Source organism: Torulaspora delbrueckii, chromosome 4, assembly GCF_000243375.1.
Source record: "Torulaspora delbrueckii CBS 1146 chromosome 4, complete genome".
NCBI classification, from domain to species: domain Eukaryota; kingdom Fungi; phylum Ascomycota; class Saccharomycetes; order Saccharomycetales; family Saccharomycetaceae; genus Torulaspora; species Torulaspora delbrueckii.
In genome coordinates this window covers 121535-142145 of record NC_016504.1, presented here as the reverse complement: position 1 = coordinate 142145, position 20611 = coordinate 121535, and the positions used below count along the sequence as shown (strand labels likewise).

The 20611-nt window shown below is 42.3% G+C and overlaps 10 protein-coding genes across 10 annotated transcripts; 5 read left to right on the top strand and 5 right to left on the bottom strand.

Moving 5' to 3' along the window:
- Nucleotides 1-276: 276 nt before the first annotated feature.
- On the top strand, nucleotides 277-970 carry RPL6A (60S ribosomal protein eL6; the record flags this gene model as incomplete). Its single annotated transcript, XM_003680824.1, has 2 exons — nucleotides 277-291; nucleotides 455-970. 2 exons carry the CDS (start codon nucleotides 277-279, stop codon nucleotides 968-970), a joined length of 531 nt encoding a protein of 176 aa, XP_003680872.1.
- Nucleotides 971-1331: 361 nt separating this feature from the next.
- On the top strand, nucleotides 1332-4442 carry TDEL0D00760 (uncharacterized protein; the record flags this gene model as incomplete). Its single annotated transcript, XM_003680823.1, has 1 exon — nucleotides 1332-4442. One exon carries the CDS (start codon nucleotides 1332-1334, stop codon nucleotides 4440-4442), a length of 3111 nt encoding a protein of 1036 aa, XP_003680871.1.
- A 280-nt stretch (nucleotides 4443-4722) lies between these two features.
- FPR3 (peptidylprolyl isomerase FPR3) lies at nucleotides 4723-5940 on the top strand (the record flags this gene model as incomplete). Its single annotated transcript, XM_003680822.1, has 1 exon — nucleotides 4723-5940. The coding sequence occupies one exon, from the start codon at nucleotides 4723-4725 to the stop codon at nucleotides 5938-5940; it is 1218 nt and encodes a 405-aa protein (XP_003680870.1).
- A 1016-nt stretch (nucleotides 5941-6956) lies between these two features.
- HMG1 (hydroxymethylglutaryl-CoA reductase (NADPH) HMG1) lies at nucleotides 6957-10082 on the top strand (the record flags this gene model as incomplete). The annotated part of the gene is made up of 1 exon (XM_003680821.1): nucleotides 6957-10082. The coding sequence occupies one exon, from the start codon at nucleotides 6957-6959 to the stop codon at nucleotides 10080-10082; it is 3126 nt and encodes a 1041-aa protein (XP_003680869.1).
- A 607-nt stretch (nucleotides 10083-10689) lies between these two features.
- Nucleotides 10690-13110, top strand: WAR1 (War1p; the record flags this gene model as incomplete). Its single annotated transcript, XM_003680820.1, has 1 exon — nucleotides 10690-13110. The coding sequence occupies one exon, from the start codon at nucleotides 10690-10692 to the stop codon at nucleotides 13108-13110; it is 2421 nt and encodes an 806-aa protein (XP_003680868.1).
- A 74-nt stretch (nucleotides 13111-13184) lies between these two features.
- BET5 (TRAPP subunit BET5) lies at nucleotides 13185-13664 on the bottom strand (the record flags this gene model as incomplete). The annotated part of the gene is made up of 1 exon (XM_003680819.1): nucleotides 13185-13664. One exon carries the CDS (start codon nucleotides 13662-13664, stop codon nucleotides 13185-13187), a length of 480 nt encoding a protein of 159 aa, XP_003680867.1.
- Nucleotides 13665-13844: 180 nt separating this feature from the next.
- On the bottom strand, nucleotides 13845-14972 carry ENT3 (Ent3p; the record flags this gene model as incomplete). The annotated part of the gene is made up of 1 exon (XM_003680818.1): nucleotides 13845-14972. One exon carries the CDS (start codon nucleotides 14970-14972, stop codon nucleotides 13845-13847), a length of 1128 nt encoding a protein of 375 aa, XP_003680866.1.
- Nucleotides 14973-15784: 812 nt separating this feature from the next.
- Nucleotides 15785-18148, bottom strand: VPS70 (putative zinc metalloprotease; the record flags this gene model as incomplete). The annotated part of the gene is made up of 1 exon (XM_003680817.1): nucleotides 15785-18148. The coding sequence occupies one exon, from the start codon at nucleotides 18146-18148 to the stop codon at nucleotides 15785-15787; it is 2364 nt and encodes a 787-aa protein (XP_003680865.1).
- Nucleotides 18149-18304: 156 nt separating this feature from the next.
- On the bottom strand, nucleotides 18305-18937 carry CFF1 (Cff1p; the record flags this gene model as incomplete). Its single annotated transcript, XM_003680816.1, has 1 exon — nucleotides 18305-18937. One exon carries the CDS (start codon nucleotides 18935-18937, stop codon nucleotides 18305-18307), a length of 633 nt encoding a protein of 210 aa, XP_003680864.1.
- Nucleotides 18938-19080: 143 nt separating this feature from the next.
- Nucleotides 19081-20364, bottom strand: DUS1 (tRNA dihydrouridine synthase; the record flags this gene model as incomplete). The annotated part of the gene is made up of 1 exon (XM_003680815.1): nucleotides 19081-20364. One exon carries the CDS (start codon nucleotides 20362-20364, stop codon nucleotides 19081-19083), a length of 1284 nt encoding a protein of 427 aa, XP_003680863.1.
- Nucleotides 20365-20611: the final 247 nt, after the last annotated feature.

Genomic DNA, 20611 nt, shown 5'->3' with positions numbered 1-20611 from the left:
TAGACTGGCCGCCCGCTAACAAGCCTAGGCCGGTGGCCTCCCAACGAGGCGAGCCTAAGTCCCAGGCTGGATACTCTCATCGTAGGCAGGACTGCTAGTGAGCCCTGTCTAGCACTAGGCTGGGATCTTGCCTGGGAAGGTAGCCTGGAGTAACTTGTCACCCACTGGTATCATGTCCAAGCAAGTATTCAAGGTATTGACTTATTGAAATTTCAAGTATATTTCCAATCTATCTGTAGAATCTTTTGAAATATCAAAGCAAAGCTAACCAACGAAATGAGTGCCCAAGCAGTATGTGAATGAATGTAATAGAGGATTGCAGTGGAATCAAGATATGAATACCCAGGTTTTAATACAGGACAGTGAAAATTATTGAGAGATCCAGGATTGCAATTCACTCCAATATGTGGATATTGAACGAACATTTACTAACAAGCTATTAATTTTAATTTAGGCTCCTAAGTGGTATCCATCCGAAGACGTCAAAGTCGCAAAGAAGACCAGAAAGGCTTCTCGTCCACAAAAGTTGCGTGCCTCTTTGGTCCCAGGTACCGTCTTGATCTTGTTGGCCGGCCGTTTCAGAGGTAAGAGAGTCGTCTACTTGAAGAACTTGGAAGACAACACCTTGTTGGTCTCTGGTCCATTCAAGGTCAACGGTGTCCCATTGAGAAGAGTCAACGCCCGTTACGTCATTGCTACATCTACCAATGTTTCTTTGGAAGGTGTCAACGTTGAGAAATTCAACGTTGAGTACTTTGCTAGAGAGAAGTTGACCAAGCAACAAAAGAAGGAAGCTAACCTATTCCCAGAACAACAAAACAGGGAAGTCAAGGCTGAGCGTGTTGAAGACCAAAAATCTGTTGACAAGGCTCTATTAGCTGAGATCAAGAAAACCCCATTGTTGAAACAATACTTGGCTGCCTCTTTCTCTTTGAAGAGCGGTGACAAGCCACATTTGTTGAAATTCTAAGCTGTAAAGTCTCATTGAACAGGAAACTTTCTCTTTAATTCAAAGCTTTATAATTGTATACAACATGAATCCTTTACAAGTCAATCACGACTACACTCTGGCTGTTTATGATATCAGTCATCGGTTTTGATCTTTTCATCTTGAAAATCGTATGATTATTTTCCTAAATAGTGCCCGAACAATTGATAGCTTTATTGTTCAATGCTTGAACCACAAAAGCTTGTTCTTCTGAAACACTTTTTACAGATGTCTTAATGTATATACTTATAACGTTGTTAGAAGTTGTTAGACAGCTTCGGCAAGTTTCGCTGGCTGCTTGACTCATTTTGGGTCTTATCGAGCAAACAACTTTATTGGAGCGATGCAAAAGACAAGGCATTCTTCAGTAGATCAGCCTTTCAATGTTGAGAAGAGACTAGATTATGGTACTAAAGGTACCCCTGTTGAAGTTTTGACCAATCATGTCAGGTTGTCCTTAGGTGATGATGCACCTGGCCGTAAGAAGGTTGCGTCTGATGATGCCTGGTGGAAGACTGCCACTATTTACACTTACCACATTGATTTTATCGGTAAACAAAACCCTGCTGGACGTGGTCCCCCACAGAAGGGTCCTCCTCCTGCAATTTCAAAGCCAAAGAAATACGAATTGCTAGATGACCTTTTTGAAGAAGATAAAACGTTGGCCAAATACAAGGATCGTATTGCATTCGATGGTCAGGATACCCTTTACTCGAGAGTTCCGTTGGAAGAGTTTTCTTTATTCAATGGTTGTTGGAAGGTTGGCAAGAAGAAGAACAGTACAGCTGGCGCTGGAAAGAAGGGCAAAAGCGAAATTGCGGAAGAGTTGGTAGCTCAAATTACTTTACAATTTGCTAGTAAGATTACTCTGAAAGATATTTACAAGGCCACGATGTCAGAAGATCCAGAAGAACAGGAAAATAAGATGTCTGCCGCCGATAAGACTGCATTGTTGTACTTGTTGGGTGCAAAATTCTTGACCTCTAAAGACCCAATCTTCCAAATGCAAGGTAACAAGTTTTTCATCTTCAACGAAAAGGCAAAGTCCATTCCATTCCAGATTGGTGGGTTTCTGATTTGCGGGTTTACTATCTCCATCGTGTACTCTCGTGGTACTGTGTTGTTAAATGCAATCAACGTTGCTCTGCCTTTTTATAAACATGTTAAGTACCTGCCTGGTGACCGCAAGTTTAAACAAAATGAAAAGGTCAGATTTACTCTGATGGATTGGATTATTGAATGTTATCAACAAATTAACGGCAAAGGTAGAGGACCGAAACGTACGGCTGAACCATCGTCAAAAGATTTAAACCTCTTCTTGACAAAAAATATGGATATCAAGAACCTCATTAAGGGCTTGAAGGTTTACAGGTACTACATCAACTACAGTGTTAATTCAGATGGTACTCCTAAACCGCCAAGTAAGATGCCGGCAAAGGGAATAGTCGATTTCGCTCGTGAAACTGCTGACTCTTTAAAATTTAAGACCTTACCAAGCGCAATGACTAAGAGTGCCAAATCTGTTGCTGGGGAAAAGGAGATTACAGTCAACACAACATCTTACTTTGCCAAAAAGTATAACATTAAACTGAAATACCCAGATGTAAAGATGGTTAGTCTTGGTGGTAAGAACATTGTGCCAGCTGAGTGTTTGACAATTGTGCCGGGACAAAAGTTGAAGGGTCAAATCTATGACGAAAAGACTATGATCGATTTCACTGCAATCAGACCCGAAGAGAAGTTCAAATTGATCAACAACTTGGCTTTGCCGCCACTCACAAATGCCTTAAATTCCGAAAACAAGGGTAAGGCTGGAGCGGTGAAGTTTGAATTCTTGAAAGTGCCATCTCGTGTCATTGACGCTCCAGTTGTGCAATACAAGAAATCTAATGTAACATATATTGATGCACCTTTTGGTACAAAGAGCACCAACGGGAAGGCTCCTAGCGAGGAGACGAAGGGAAAGTGGAACCTGACGAACCATCAATTCATTCACACTTCGAAGGATATCTACAATTTGAGACCAATTTTCATCAATGATTCCTCGAGAGAACCTCCAGTAACGGTCTTGGAGAGATTAACGGCTTCAGTGAAAAAATTTGCAAAGGATGCAGCTGCTGTCGATGTCAACTTTGATACTTCAGGTCGTCCAATCCTGATTAATGAATTCAGTGCGCCCGTCAGGAGAAGAGTCGATTCAGGCAATGAAAAAGGAAGAGGACGTGGACGAGGTGCACCCAGGGGCAGAGGTAGAGGTAGAGGCGGTTTTGGCGGTGGCGGTGGGCGTCCTTCATTCGTTTATGAGATCACACCAGGTGAACAACAACTAGTTCAACTACTTGAAAAAATACCCGAGAAAGTTTACATTCTCTTGGTCTTAAACCGCGGGAACGACTCCGCTATTTACAACCGTTTAAAGGAGATTGTCGACCGGAGATTTGGAGTGCTGAACTCCTGCGTTGTTTGGGAATCCTTCAGCAAAAACTCTGCGCAATACAACACTAACGCTGTCATGAAGATGAACTTGAAACTGCAAGGTACCAACCACTCTCTAAGTGACAAAGATTTGGAACTTTTGATTGACAAGGAGTCTGGTCTACCATTCTTGGTCATTGCTGCTGACGTAACTCACTATCCAGAAAAAGATCAAAATTCTATCGCAGCCATGGTTGGATCTTATGAAAGGACATTTTCCAAATTCCCAGGTGACTATTTGTTGCAAGACCAACCCGGTGAAGAGATCATCTCTCGTATCGGTGAGTTTGTTGCAAGCAGATTGGACATTTACAAGGCTAACAATAAGGGCAAGCTACCTCCAAAGATTTTGTACTATAGAGATGGTACATCCGAGACACAACTATCTCAAGTTGTCAAGATCGAAGTGAAGGGCTTGAAAGAAGCTTTGAGGAAATACGGGTCTCGCAAGAAGGGTGCTAAGAAGTATGATCCACCTGTAACATGTGTCGTTGTGGCAAAGAGGAACCTGGTAAGGTTCAAGCCACTACATGAGAATGCTACAAATGCTGAGGGTAAGACTGTTGCAGTGCAATCGATGGGTAACGTTATGCCCGGTACCGTGGTTGATCGTGAAATTACTTCACCAGCTCATTTCGATTTCTTCTTGCAATCTCAACAAGCGCTAGCCGGTACTGGTGTCCCATGTCACTATTGGTGTGTTTACAACGAGAACCATTTCGATTCAGACTACCTACAAGCTATTTCTCACGCTTTATGTTACACTTTTGGCAGATCGTCCACCAGTGTAAAAGTCGTCTCTCCCGTCTACTACGCTGATCTGCTATGTACAAGAGCTGCTCAGTTCTTCAAAGCCAACTTTGAAATACTAAGCGCAGAGTTTCAAAAGGAGAGGAAGAACAAAGACGATGTAATCGTCCCCACAAAATTGTTACCACCAGTCCATAAGAATATCCGGAGTGTGATGTATTACATCTAAGTTACTCACCCACTTGCTAGAGTCATAGCTTTGTGTCTTTTGTTGTAACCCCATTTAATTATACCTGAGCTTGAAAGCTATAATTGGTTCAATTAGCCTCGTCTATTGAGCTTCTCGAAGCTTCACGACTAATAGCCGGTCTTTTTTCTTCTTACATAGTTTACGAAAATTTTTCAAGCTCATCGCTCACCGAAAGGGCTATACAATCCTGTATAAAAGCACTTGAAGAGGCAACGTGGACTCATCAGAACTTCAAATCCAGCAAGTTAAGATACCAATTATGTCTGACCTACTACCATTAGCCACTTACAACCTGAACATCGAGCCATACACTCCTACTCCGGCCATTGATGTGACTAGACCTGTCACTGTCCGTATTACCATGGCAGCTTTGAACCCGGAGGCCTACGACGATGAGAAGAAGCCTTCTACTTTAAGAATCGTCAAAAGAAATCCTGATTTTGATGATGAGGATGACCTTCTGAATGGGGATTACGATGAGGATGAGGTTGATGAAGAGGAAGAAGAAGATGAGGAGGAAGAAGAGGAGGTAAAACCAAAGAGCAAAAGCAACAAGAAGGCTGAAGAAGATGATGATGATGAAGATGATGAGGATGAAGATGACGAAGATGATGAAGATGACGAGTTTGAAGAGTACATCTTATTGACTTTGTCTCCAAAGGGTCAATACCAACAAGCCATTGACATCACCATTGCTCCAGAAGAAGACATCCAGTTTGTTGTCACTGGCTCTTATGCAATTTCCTTGACTGGTAACTACATCAAGCATCCATTTGATGCCGTTAACATGGACGAAGATGATGAAGATGATGAAGAAGAGCAATATTACGACAGTGATGAGTACGACTTGACTCCAGATGAGGATGAGATCATTGATGATGAATTAGATGACCAGTTGGATGACCTAGAAGATGCTAGCGACGTCGAGGCCCGTGTTACAGAGCTAATTGAGCAAGAAACCGAGGATAAGAAGAATAAGAAGAACAACAAGAGGAAACAAGAGGACAAGGAAGTTGAGCCAGAGACCAAGAAGTCAAAGAAGGAGAAGAAGGAAAAGAAGGAAAAGCCTGTCGAAAAGAAGAAGGTCGAATTCAAGAAAGACCTAGAAGAAGGTCCAACCAAGAAATCTCAAGAAAAGCCAAAGACTAAAGTGCTTGAAGGGGGTATCACTATCGAAGACCGTACTGTCGGAAAGGGTGGTCAGGCCAAGAAGAGTTCAAAGGTTGGTATGAGATACATCGGTAAGCTAAAGAACGGTAAAGTGTTCGACAAGAACACCAGCGGTAAGCCATTTGTGTTCAAATTGGGTCACGGTGAAGTGATCAAGGGTTGGGACATCGGTGTTGCCGGCATGGCTGTTGGTGGTGAACGTAGAATCATCATTCCAGCTGCTTACGCCTACGGCAAGCAAGCTCTCCCAGGTATCCCAGCCAACTCTGAGTTGACCTTCGATGTCAAATTGGTTTCATTGAAATAAGGAACTGCTATAAAATATCTATGTAAACAAAGCATATAGCTCGATAAAAGTATATTCCAGTGCTCACGACTTCTCAGTTTCTTAATGAGCCTTTCTTATGAGGGCGCTTCAACGAGTGGCGAGAAAACATAAACATCACGACTTCTGGCCATAGAGACGACAGCTCTCAAGACATTCAAATCCGAGCCCAAAGATTCACAAGCAACTGGGTGGTTTCAAGAACAAGATATTGCAGTTTTTCACTTTTCTGCTATAAAATTTTGATTCATAAACAACTAGCCGCCGAGGTACAACACAACTAAGAGAGGGCCATAAAACGTTGGATTCTCTCATAATCGACAACAGGGTGTCCCATCGACAAGATAAGGTAATAGGGATATTTAACAAGGACAAAAGTTGCTGAGGAAATTTCCACACAGAAAAATTTGGATTCTGGCACAAAGGATCTCCTTCAACCTATACTACTAGAACAAGAGTTCACCACGGCAATCTGATTAGCTTTATCGCAGATCACAGCGGGAAGTCTCTACTTACAAACGCGTTATAAGCGGTAGATATAGTCATTGCCTACGGACAGCTCGTTTAAGGGCCAGCACAATACCATCAGGCCACCAAGGCATTGTTCTCGAGGTTGGTTTGAAGAGTTTGTGCAACAGAAATTTGTGAGGCCATCTTGAAAGACCAGGCATATTTTTATCGGAGGCCACATCTTTCCTAAGTGGAAAAGTTCGATCGTTTTGTAGATTGCCTTGAACATTTTTTCAACTGCGAAGGGATTCTCAAGTTAACGGACAAATAGTTGGAAATTAAGTTATCTTCGATATATCCAACGGCAGAAAGCAGGTGTTGGAGAACTTTATAAGGCTTTTGTTATTCGAGCGAGTTTCAAGTACCTAGTATTCGAAGGTGTGGGAAATAAGTGACGAGGTTGACAATATAAAAGAGTACTTCTTCACGTTTGAAATTTTGATACTATTCTTTCCCATTACTCAATTGATATACTGGAGTCCATCACAATGGTGTTGCAAAGTCAATTTGGCCAATCGGCCAAGTTACTTGCCTACGTCGCCAGATTCTCTGCAAAGCGTCCAATTCATGTGATATTGATCACTCTGCTAATGTCAGCCATTGCATATTTGTCTGTTGTCCAGTACTATGTCAGTGGTTGGCAATTAGCTTCGACAAGCGTATTTTCTGCAGACAGCCCTGACGCAGATGGCCTATTTGAAGAGTGTACGCATTATTATCGTGGTCCAAATTCTGATGTTTGGAATCTGCTGTCCTCTGAGGAAGCTAAATCGAAAGCGGTGCCACAACATTACTATTTATTCAACTTGGACTTCGAGAGTGAAAACGAAACCATCTCATTGCCACACCCTGATAATATCTTTTACGAAACCAATAACAACAAATACGTCCTGAAGACGGAACCCTCGATTGAGCAATCCTTTACATCTCAGGACGGAACTCAATGGAGATTGAGCAACTATAGAAACCGTTTGTTTGAAATTCAGCATTTTTTGACTACCGTCTACAAAAATCTAAAAACAAGGTTCCTCGAATCGGAACCCTTTGATATTATAATCGTTGGTGCCGCTCATTTGACCATGATTTATAGTGTTGTAAGTCTATTCAGTGACATGAGTAAGACAGGATCCAGATTTTGGTTAAGTTTGTCTGCTATGGTCAACTCCGCCTGTGCATTATTCCTAGCATTGTACACTACTCAGTCGATCGTTAACAGGCCAGTTAGTCTATTGAGCTTAATTGAAGGTCTCCCATTCATTGCCGTCATCGTCGGTTTCAAGCATAAAGTGAGATTGACCGCTTATACTTTACAAAGTTTCGAGAGAATGGGCATCACCAAGATGACAACGGATAAAGCCCTTTTCGATGCTATGTGTATCGAAGGTCGCCGTTTACTACAAGACTACGTCCTTTGCCTAGTTGCCTTCATTGGATGTTCTATCTATGCAAGAAAATTGGAAACTTTGAAGAACTTTTGCATTTTGTCCGCTTTCATCTTATTCTTCGAATTGATACTCACAACAACTTTCTTCTCTGCAGTTCTTGCCTTGAAGTTGGAGATAAATGTCATTCATAGATCTACTGTCATCAAACAGACTTTGGAAGAGGATGGTGTGATTCCAAGTACTGCCAATCTTATCTATGGAGCATTGACTAAGTCGAAGACTTCGGTTCTACAATCAAACGCTGCAGTAACCTTCGTTAAGCTTTCTCTCATCGGTGCCTTTGTTGCTATCAATTTCTACAACTTTGGCGCTGGTTGGGCCTCCGAAACATTCACATCTCTGTACTCATTCAACACAACTGCCTCTTTGCCAGAGTTCATTCATACTCACGATAGTGGCAATCTAGGAAAACAAGTGATCATCTCCATCGCCCCAGTTCAGTACTATAGACCAATGAAGGCCTATCACCAAGTCGAAGATATTCTGCTCCGCTTGCTTCGTTATGTTAGTATGGCTATCAGAGATAGATTGATTAGCAAATTGGTTTTCTTTGCACTAGCTATTAGTGCCACAATTAATATCTATTTGTTGAATGCTGCTAGAATCCACACAAGTTTCACAGCCGATGAAATAAGTAAGAAGAAAATCGCTAAGAAGGAAGAAAAGATCGCCGCTGTGACAGATACCCATGCGAAGAAGGTTGTTACCACTGTCTCAAAGAAGACTGCAGTAGCTGTCGATTCAAGCTCTACTACTGACGAAGACGAAACTGATAGTGACATTAATGGTTTCCCTGAAAGGCCTCTACAAGAATTGGAACAACTCTACAAGGATGGTCAAGTGTGCAGTTTGAGAAACAAAGAAATTGCACTTCTAGTGACGAACAGCATTTTACCATTGTATGCCTTGGAGAAGGTACTCCGTAATACCACGCGTGCCGTGGCAGTGCGTCGTAAAGCCCTAGCTATCCTTGCAGATGCCCCTGTGTTGTCTACTGATCGCTTGCCTTACAAGCATTACGACTACGATCGTGTATTTGGAGCTTGTTGTGAGAATGTTATTGGTTACATGCCTTTGCCAGTTGGTGTGATTGGCCCCATGATAATCGATGGAGTATCTTACCACATCCCAATGGCTACCACCGAAGGTTGTTTAGTTGCGTCGGCCATGCGTGGTTGCAAAGCTATCAATGCTGGTGGAGGTGCTGCTACTGTGTTAACTAAAGATGGTATGACCAGAGGCCCATGTGTCCGTTTTCCAACTTTGGCAAGATCTGGTGCTTGTAAAATGTGGTTAGATTCCGAAGAGGGCCAAAACAAGGTTAAGAAAGCCTTCAACTCCACATCTCGTTTCGCGCGTTTGCAACATGTTCAAACTGCCTTGGCAGGAGATTTACTTTTCGTCCGTTTCAGAACTACCACTGGTGATGCTATGGGTATGAATATGATCTCTAAAGGTGTGGAATTCTCGTTGAAACAAATGGTAGAAGAATTTGGGTGGAGTGATATGGAAATCGTCTCTGTTTCTGGTAATTACTGTACGGATAAAAAATCTGCCGCCATCAATTGGATCGAAGGACGTGGTAAGAGTGTCGTTGCTGAAGCTACTATCCCTGGTGATGTTGTTAGAAAGGTTTTGAAAAGCGACGTTTCCGCTCTTGTCGAGCTAAACATAAGCAAAAACTTGATTGGTTCCGCAATGGCGGGTTCTATTGGTGGTTTCAATGCACATGCTGCAAACCTGGTCACTGCCGTTTATCTAGCTCTTGGTCAAGATCCCGCTCAAAACGTCGAAAGTTCGAGTTGTATGACTTTGATGAAAGAAGTCGACGGTGATCTGCGGATCTCCGTCTCCATGCCATCTATCGAGGTCGGTACCATCGGTGGTGGTACCATCTTGGAACCACAAGGTGCGATGTTAGATCTACTGGGAGTCAGGGGTCCTCACCCAACTGATCCTGGTGCCAATGCTCGCCAACTTGCCAAGATCGTTGCATGTGCAGTCATGGCTGGTGAACTATCGCTATGTGCTGCTTTAGCCGCGGGACACCTGGTGCAAAGTCATATGACGCACAATCGTGCCAAGAAACCCGCAAATGCTGCTCCCGTTGCTGATCCCAAAGAGATTGAGCGTTTGACTGAAGGCTCGAAATCCTGTATCAAATCCTAAGTCAACCCTTTCTAAAAAGAATAAAAGCTTAGATGTCTATCCGTTATGATTGACTGTACATTAGATAGGTAGCTATCCTCATCTCATGTTTAATTTTATAACTTAATATCGTTGCATGAGGTACTACCCGATTGTATTTGCTAGATAGTTGAAATGATCAACTAAACATCAAATTACCACAAGGCTAACAAAGAAAGAACAAGGCCGGAGTGTTGATAGTTTTTTATTAAAAGAACTGATATTAAGCGGCTACAGTGAATGCCTCCGAAGCTACCAATGAAATAACAACCATTTTTAACACTAGAAAGACAAGCAAAATGGAGTTTTTGGCAGGCCAAGCTTACAAGGTGAAAAGAAGCTGTACTAAACATGTCCAAGAGTCCCATTGAAGCCTCCAAGATTCTCTGAGAAATAGAACCTGGCTCCTCTCAAGTTTTGTGCTTCAGCCGTGTTATGATTTCCTTGCCAAATAATTATACGCGATGTACAGTCTTTTATCGTTCGAGAAAAGACAACCAAGCATTACAAAAATTGGCTTCCACTGGCCTTCAAAAGGTGTTTAAACAGTACCTTACATGACCTGTAGTTTCTGCAAGAAGCATAGGGTATGAGTCTCAGAAAACATGATGTAAAAGAAGGAGAACTGCCGACATTTGGAGTAGCAGTATCGAGCGTGAATAGCTATGATAAAAATGATCAACTCGTTCTGGGAGATATTGACATCCGTACTAGAGCTGTGATTGAAGGTGCTTCACCTAATGATCCCCGAGCCCTGGGACCTACCCAATTGGAGACTAACGATGGGGGACAAATCAAGAGAAACTCGTTTGCGTGCGTTAGCTGCCACTCGCTGAAACAGAAATGTGTGCCCTCAGATCCACATGATATCTATAGGAAACCTTGTGAGAGATGTTTGAGGAATTTCAAGCTTTGTAAGTTTGATCTTTCAAAAAGAACTCGAAAGAGGCGACGTCGGGATACGACAGATTCACCGGTCTATATGGAGTCTTCTACTAAAGCGCAATTGTCTTCTTCACTTCCGGAACAGCAAAGTACACCTTATGGAGCTGCGAGAAATCTACCACATATTTGGTCGGGTATTGCGCCACCTGCGACTGATAGTGCTACCATACAGCGTCTCAATGCATCATCATTGAGCTCTTCAGCTTCTCCTGTATTTGGTGATTCTAGAAACTTCACACCTGAGGAGAATCGAAATGGTGAGATAGAGAAGCAGGTGGATATGTCTCACTTGTACCTCATGAAGCCTATCTTCAAAAGGCAACTTCATTCTCTTTTATTATATCAAAAGGGCAAAGTTGGCGAGATATCTCGTAAGTTGGACGCGTGGGCCAATCAATGGAACGAATTGGTTCAGGAGGGAACTACTAGCTTCGCTACTGTCTCAGATCCCATCTCGAGGAACCTCATTAGTATGAAAGAAGCTGAGATCCGCTATGAACTATGGAAGAGTGAGTTTTCATCAAGATTTAAGTTCGTGAAGTCCTCATCGACCCTGTCCCTTAATCAATTGCGACAGGAAAAGCCGATACTGCTTTCAGTGATTATGTCATGCGTCTCAGTTGTAATGACTTCCAAGGACACCACAATGGAAAAGAATATGAAGCTGGACAACTTTGTACTAAATTTGATAACGGATCAAATTTTCAAACTCAACCATAAATCGATAGAGCTGGTCGAGTCTTTACTCACTTTATGTTTGTGGTACAATTTCCCAGAGTGGTCAAACAAAACAAGATACCATATTTTCAACTATGTTTGCGTCTGCTTGATAAAAGACTTGGGGCCTAATTCAGTGAGTCGTGCATTCGGTATGTTTAGTGATGAGGACCCATCAAAGCGTAAGCGCAAGAGCAAAACACCTCTCGAATTGTATGACAACAGTGCACGACTCATCATACTTGTTTACATCTCCTCTCTCAATATATCAATTTTTTTGAAGCAGCCTATACAGGCAAGGTGGTCTTTATTGATAGAGAAAGCCTGTGAAGAACTCTTAGGAAATACAGAAACTAAAACGGAGGAAGAGCTCTATCATCCTGATGATGATAAGACTTTGGTAGTATTTGCCCGATTGAATTTCATTTTGGAGAAAGTTCACATATACTTACACGAGATTAGGGAGGAGCATGAATATACAGGGATGAGCGATAGCCATTTCAAGCACTTGACTGAAAAATTCCAATCTCAGCTGACTGTAATATTTGTGCAAATGCCAAAAGACCGACACAGGGAGTTGTCATTTTTCTACTCAGTGGAAGCATATTTGTATCAGTACATCATTAACAATTATGCGGCAAGCCAGAAGAGGATGACCACAGCGGAGACATTGCCCTTGGATGTCAGTGAAGCCTTTCAAAAATGTTACAACTACTGTGCTTCAGCCTTGGAAGAGTTTGTGAAGATGACACCAAAACTAGTGGCATCACTTCCCTTATTCCATATGTCAAGGATAATCTACACGGTCGGCCTGCTTTTGTTCAAGCTGAGATATTCTACACTTATTGTCCCATGCTTCCAACAGTTCAAAATGCTAACTGAAAACTCCATTCCACTAGTCAACAAAGTCGCCGAGACACTTGAGCAATGTTCCAAGATATATGAGTTCAACAACTTCCTGTTCAAATTTCAGTACGTCGTAGCACTATTTGCTCAGACATATGCCAACAAAGTCGGGGAAGTAATGAATAATACCTCTAAAAGGAGCCACGAAAATAATGATACAGTAGTTAATCACTCTCAAACGGAGGCCATTGTACCAGAACTAGGGGAGCTTCTAGATTCCAATTCTGCGGACAAGTTCTCACATGGTCGTCCCAATGGTGCAGATCCAGCTGCTGTGTCCAACGGTCAAACTGCTCCTTTCGTCGCTACTGAAGTTCAATCATCTCCTGCGAACTCAGCTGATACTATCAATGATTATCTGACCGATGTGGACTCCCTCATGTGGGGGTTCAATGTCTTGAACGATGAATTTTGGACTGACATTTTCACTAATGACTTGTAATTTATAAACCTAATGTGTAATTGTGCTATGTGATTGTCTCGGTATCAAAAGTATTCAAAATCCATAAATTGCAATCACTGCATTATCATTGGTGCTAGGAAGGATTCCAATGCCGCTATGAAGTGTCTATTGTTAATCTTTCTTGTACCTTGACCTCTTGTTTCACTAGGATTCTCTGCTAAGTCAAACGGAGCCAACAGATTATGCGTTATGTACTTCACGTAGATGTGGCTGTAAATGTACTGCAAAACCTGACCGTATGACTGCTGCTTAAAATCTGTCGTCAGTATGAACCACATCCCAGATGCTGTGCAATGAGTGTGCACTCTGTATTTGCCCGTCGAGATACTCCTAATCTCATTAGCTGGCGGACTTTGGGATAATTTTAAGGTAATGGATCTGAGCGAAAAGATCATACCATAAAGTAGCTTAGCTGTTTCTTCATTTTGCTTTGAATTCACAGTCCCACTTGAACTATTAGCTGCGAGTGTCCACTCCCTATTGAATAGGCAATTGCAGTGCTTATCAAAGATCCAGAACGAATATATGGCCATCCTTGCCCCTCCTAAAGCTCACTTTGTTGAAATTCCTCCTGTTATTCTTCGAGTGATGATCTCTTCGCTTAACCGAATAAGATTGAAGAGGATCGCTTATCGATAAAAAATAAAAGTGGCTATAGAAAGCCCAAAATCACTTCTTCTAGTCATCAAGACACTTTTAGAATTACTTAGTTACTAAAAACTCAAGAGGTCAATTTCCCCTGTCTTCGCAGTGGCGGTCTTCTCCTGGGGTTGGTGTGAAGCACCTGCTCCCGTCATTTCGCCGAATAGATCGTCATCGTCGTCGTTCTCAACAGTGTTCGGCATTTGAATAGCGTTTGGCGTCTGAACTTGACTTTTCCTAATCGGCTCTATATTGTCAGAAGACTTCTTTGCGGTTGAGAATAGAGAGCTGAATGGATCGGACTTCTTGGTCTCAGTTGCAATGGCAGGTAAAATCTCGGGCAGAGGGGCTGCAGCAAATGAATTTGCAGCAGGTGTATATTGATCGTTTGTTTGATGGGTTGCATCAGTCCCCGTGGATGGCACAGCACTTTGGAAATCAGCAAACTCGTCCTCGTCGTCCTCTTCGGCATGACTCTTGACCGGAACATCTTCAGGTGCAGCAAGCACGACTTCAGCCGAAGCGGTGGCAGAGGGTTCCTTCGAAGAAATGTCTCTGAACGCACCGGATGGCACAATATCATCTTCTTCTTCATCACTCTCGGCACTTACACTAATACCATGGACTCGAGTGGAATTGAACCCCGCTCTTGGGTTCATTTGGCGATTCACAGTGGCTGATCCTCCAGCAACGCCCTTGTATTTTTTTGCAGTCTCTCTTGCCTTCTTACGCTCGGCTCTGATGGTCTCATCGTCACTCAATAACTCCGCTAAAGCCTTAGCCCTGTTCCTAACATTAATACCTTGGTCTCTACCTTGAGAATCAATGTAATGAAATGATTCCAACATCTTGATTAAACTGATACTACTTCTGGTGTCATCAATAAACCTCTCCGATGCGTGTCTGATTAAATAGTCCAACAATTGTAATGCCTTGTAAATCTGTCTCCATTCATTAGCTCTTTTCTCTGTAAGACGTCTAAATATCATCCCAAGTATCTCTTCTCGTTCTCGCATGTTGTAAGTTCCCTGAGAGATCTGTTCCATCAATGTAGTGGACGCTCCCCATGGTTCGTTGTTCGTAGCTTCACGAACTTTGGCTTCCATATCTGTATAGTTGAAGACCACATTTTGAGCCCTTCGGAAATACTTCTTGGCATCATATAGTGACACGTTTGCTAAAGTGTCCTCCAAACTCATCTTGAACCCTGATCGGCCCCACAACCAGTGATTCTGGTCTTGAATTGACTTGAATGGTCCTTAATAGGTGAAATTGAAGGTAATCAGGAGCCGACCGTCAGCGATGATTCACCCTAAGAGCTATTCAGGTTGAAGTGTAATATAATGGTTAATTGAAAGCCTTCAATCGTAGCTATATTGGGTTTATTAATAACCAAGACCGTACTAAGAACTTATCCCGTTCTTTAGAGGCCACTCACGGCCTTATCGGACGAGCTTTCAATGAGCAATAGCTTAGGCCAGGGCCGACATTTCAACACCATTCAGAATATCTAGAGGTGGTAAATATATGTCCAGGATGTCTATCCATTTATTTCTAACAAGCTTGAAATTGAACAATTTATTTTCTTGAAGCTTTTACTGTCGAATTTATGACAAGACTCGCTCAAACTATCGCACAACCACTCTCATTAATGATGTAACAACGTAGTAGCGTTCACCATTTTGATGAACGTACTCATTCTCAAGTCTTTTTTATTTGAAAAGGTATTTGTGTTTTATTGGGAGCGGCGCTATCAGCAAAAGTCTTATATAGCCATCCGAAAGCCCTCCATGAGAACAAATTCAAACCGTCCTGATCACTACGCTCAATATGATAGTTTTCTCCTGGCTCTAGCTAGTGGATTGGAAACTCAAGAAGTAAGCTTTCCATGAGTTTTGCAGGAATCGGATTCTTGAAAAACCGTATGCATTAATCATTAATCATGACTGCTAGAACTACATTGATCTCTATGGAGTAATACAAACACCTTTAACCTTCTCCACATCGTTGCTTATTGAAGTAAGGATTTAACGTTGCTTATCTGCGTCAGAAGGATTGATAGCCATTGAAGTACACCGTCGCGATCGTGGTCCAGAAGGGCTTCGTGAAGACCAGGTAGAACATCAACGTCGTAGCCTGTAAGTCTATCCGGTGCATAGATGGAGTGCTTCATCCAAGGTCTTTCGAGGAGTCCTCTGTGGGTTAAAAACATCTGATCTATCTGCTTCAGTTTGTTGTTAGCTCTCATCAATTGGAGATATATGCGGATCTTCTTGTAAAACTCGTACGTTGCGAAATCTCTCGTACAAAGATCATTGAGCTCTATGTTTTGCGTGTCAAATAGAATTGTTTCATTAAAGGTTACGCCTTGCAAATTATCTGCTACTGTTTGAGCAGTTTCACGTAATTCTCTATCGCTTGGGAACAGACTTAAAACCTCTTGATGCCATTTTTGGTACCACTTGTTGATATCTTTGAAGTAGGGATGTACTTTGAAAACAGTTGGTTCTCTCTCACACAACATTAACGAAGTCATACCAGTTAAGACCGCCAAGGTGTTATGGTGTCTATAATCTTTATCAACAAATTTTTCCATCCAAGTATAGGTGTCATAGATTGAATGGTATGGAACTACTGCGTCGCAGGTCTTGTTATTGCTGAACTCAAAACTGGCAGAAGGTATTCCCAAATGATACTGGAATGGTACGTAATCTGCTATACCATCCAGATGATCATTTGTTAAGTTTGTAGCTCTCTTCCACTCGTCATATAATGTTCCCTCATCACCGTCTCCCAAATCGGTATACTTGGCCGCGTTACGTATCACATCTTCGAGTAGGGGATTAGACTTGCACGAAAATTGACTTCCAGTTATTGCTGACTCGAGGTTTAGATAGACAAGTGCACTCCTCTTGAGGATTTCGGCGTGATTTTCAACATATTCAGAAGAGCCCAGCATGCTTAACTCTCCTCCATCCCAACTAATCAGCTTTACAGGTCTCAAAGGTTTCCAACCATGTTTTAACAGCTCCGACATCCCTCGGGCAATCTCAAGCAAAACTGCGCTGCCACTATTAGGGCTTCCTGCTCCACCTGCAGTCCAAGAGTCTCGATGGTTTCCGATTAAGATATCATATTCTGAGAAAATTCCTGAGATCTCCACGATCACGTTCGTGATTTCGATGATCGAATTGTGTTGCTGATTGTATAGTTTAACCTGTTCATTTAAGTCAGACGGTCCGCTGAAATATTCGAATCCATCAATGTTACCACCAGAACCTAAACGGACACCCTTACCATTGAGCAGCTGTAAAATAGGAGCAATTTCCTTCGCACTAATTGGAATAGAAGGGATAGTTGGTACCTTTCCTGCAGGAGAGAGCCGCTCTGTGCCTGGAAATTTTGATGGATAACCTGGTGTAGTTGGGTCGCCTGGAAAATAATTCATGAAGGCGACAGATCCCCTTTCGATACTGCTCTCATGTCTAGCGGGACCGGCAGGATACATCTTAAAACCATTTTTCTTGGTTATACGACCATCATCGTATGGATCCGTGTACATTAACACACCTGAAGCTCCAAAAAGTTCGGCGTTTTTTACTTTGAGGCCAGGCAATAGCTTACCATATCTGATGACATGAACCTTGCCGTCAATATCGACTCCATTGTCGAGCAGGAAAGTGTAGTCCTCCAAACTTCCGTAGTTAGCAAAGATGTACTGGGATGTAACATTCCCACTAGCAGAGTAACCATGATAAGCACGTTTTTCGATTAGATTACAGCTGGAAGGATCCTCTGCTACGCATTCTTCCTTTAAAGTCGCATTAAAAGTGATTGTGTCATCAACATAGAGAGCCACTTGCGTATCAACTGGCTCACTAACCCACGGATAGTACCTTTCCAGTTTTGGGTCGAATCCCAGCTTTCGAAGTTCAGATACTGTGTAGTCTAGCACATGGGCATCGCCAGTACCATGTAATTGACTCGTGTAATTTTTTAGATGTTCACCAGCATGGTTCTCGCTGTACAATGCATTCAAATATATCCTGTAAACCTCTGCATCTGTCAGCCTGGATGCATGAATTCGTCTAAGGTCTCTTGCCAACGATGTTCTAGGTGCAAATGCTCCCACAAACCCCAAATAAAGGAAAAGACTCGCCAGCACTAAATAGGCAAACTTCTTCTTATCCATATGTTCCTTAACAGTCTCATAAGTGCTCCTTATACTGGTGATTGTACCACTTCTTAACCTCGCTATGGAGGGGAGACCCGAAGAAGGCCTTCTTGAGTCCAAATACTCGCTGCCAAACGACGAATACCCATTCAAGAGAGGTTCAGACTCTCTATTTGATTCTCCATTGGCTCCCTGAGACATCTTGAGCACATCGGGTGGCTCTCGTTGTTTCTTAATAGAAATAAGTATTTGAAATAAAGGATAAGAGTACACAATCTACCGATGAGCCAAATCGCAAAATGGTTTAAAGTATCTTTTACTTAAGCTAAATAAGAGCTATAGGAGCAAGAACGATGATTACAACAAGAATTCAAGTTTGGCAGCTTTTTCATCGCCTACGAGGTCGACCAATTCATCACGACCTGACATGAAGCTATGGTCTTCAAAATCAAACCCTGGGACCACTACTTCACTGATTAAAAGACCATTGGAAAATTCTTCATTAGGGATGAGAAAACTAGCTTTGTAGACCTCTCCCGGCACAACCCACTGTGAAATCTCACCATTTTGGTAGTCAAAACCCACCTTGAAAGACTTGACTTGACCGTTAGGATAGATGAGAACGTACTGTCCTTTACCACGTTGCAGGATATGTGTTATACGGTTTTTATTCTTGTGAAATTTGCCAATTGGACGATTGGATGTCAAGAGATAGTAGATCAGAGTGGAATAGTTTCTACTCACAGTACCACTTGAACCCTCAATGCCTTGACCAACGGCCGAATGTTGGTCCAAAACAGTCATTAAAAATGGAGAACGATCTGTTTCCTTGAAATATCCACCTTCTTGGTGTTCAATCAGACCCCAGTCATCGATTATCTGTTGCAACGCAGTTGGAGGTTCTGAGGAGGGAAATAGAGTGAAGTGACAGGGAGAGATTTCTGCCTCAACCACACCATCGATAGTAGCAGACTCAAGTGATTCAACCATTGTGTAATTTACACCCGACAACCTGAACAACTTGCCTTTACGTGCGATGAACTTCACTATTTAATTAAACCTTCGTCAGCTATTATATATGAAGAATGTATCAATAACATATCCTATTAATCCTGATATTTACTGCCCAATTATCATACTTTGACCTCTTTCTCATTACCTCTCTGTAAAGCAGATTCTGCCTTTCTCTTGTTGTCATTACTTTCAGATTCGCTTTGGGCCTTCAGGCCCTCAGTGAGTCTCTTGTCTGCAGTTACACCATTCACTGGTCTGAAGTACGGCTGACACCTCCAGTATGGCACTGTGACGTAGAAACCACCCCATAGCTCAACTGCACCTTTGACAACTTGATCCAGTTCTTGGATATTTTCCTGCGCAAATATAGCTTCTACCACTGACTCGACGGCCTTGATAACCTTCTCTTCCCACTCTTCAAAAGGTGTTTTTGCATTAAGTGATGCCAATGCGGCTCTTATATCAGTGTGGTGTGGTAGTAAAGGCCGTAGGATCTTGAACATGTGTGATTTCATGGCAATACGAGACGCCTGGGATTCCTTATACTTGCGGACAATCTCAAAATACTCCCTGGCGACGTGATCCACTCGGGGGAATGCATCATCCTTTTGTTCTGACTCATGGGTATTGAAGATCCCAGGGTTGTAGAGATTTCCTTCGGCACTCATTATAGCGTCACATTTAATGTGCTTTATACCTCGAGAAATATCTTCTGGATATAAAATGTTACCGTTGCCAAAGAAAACAGTATCTACTGGGAGGTTTTCCCTTAGGTACTTCACAATTTCCCAGTCTGCGAGCCCAGTCTTTTGGCCCTTTTGCTCCCTTAGTCTTCCATGGACGGTCAAGAATTGAGCTCCAGCGTCTAGCACCATCTTCGCATACTCTAGCGTCTTTTCACGTTCAGGAAAGACCCGTATCTTTGCAGTAACTGGAATATCAAGATTGTCATGTAGCTGCCTGATTAATTTATGAATTAGATCCCAATCCTCCATCAAAAATGAGCCGTAGCGACCTTTCCTAGCGATACCTTGTGGACAACCAAGGTTTAGATCGACCGCATCGCACTTGTCTTGAACCAGTCTTGCAGCCTGCAACAGATACTCAGGGTCGTTCGCACAGAACTGAACGACAAGAGGGCGATCAATTTCGGGATTACCATCGATTTCACACCACATATCGCGCCTGTACTTTTCAGATGTAGCAAATAACTTGGCGTGGAACATCGGTGTGTAAGCGAGTGTTGCTCCATATCTTCTCGATAAAATCCTCCATGCTAACTCAGACTGATCAACCATTGGTGCCACGATTTTCGTTGGACTTCCAATACTCTCAAACAGTTGTCTTCCCAGCATCTTCTTTGCTTTGATCTCGTCCAGTACATCATTCACGTTTTGGGTCATGCTGGGCCGTTTAAACCACTGGAAAAACCTCTGAATACCTATTTTACTAATCTTGTACTTTTAAGATCTCGAAGATCAACTTCTGGCCGAAGTAAAGTTGAAACTTATATGTGTTGACTTAGTTCATTCAAGCTCATCGCTTAATTTAAAAAATTTCACTGTCCGAAATAAGAAAAATCTCGAAATGGCTTGTAGATCTTTATTAATAAAGATGACACTATATATATAAAGTATAGTACAAACTTCG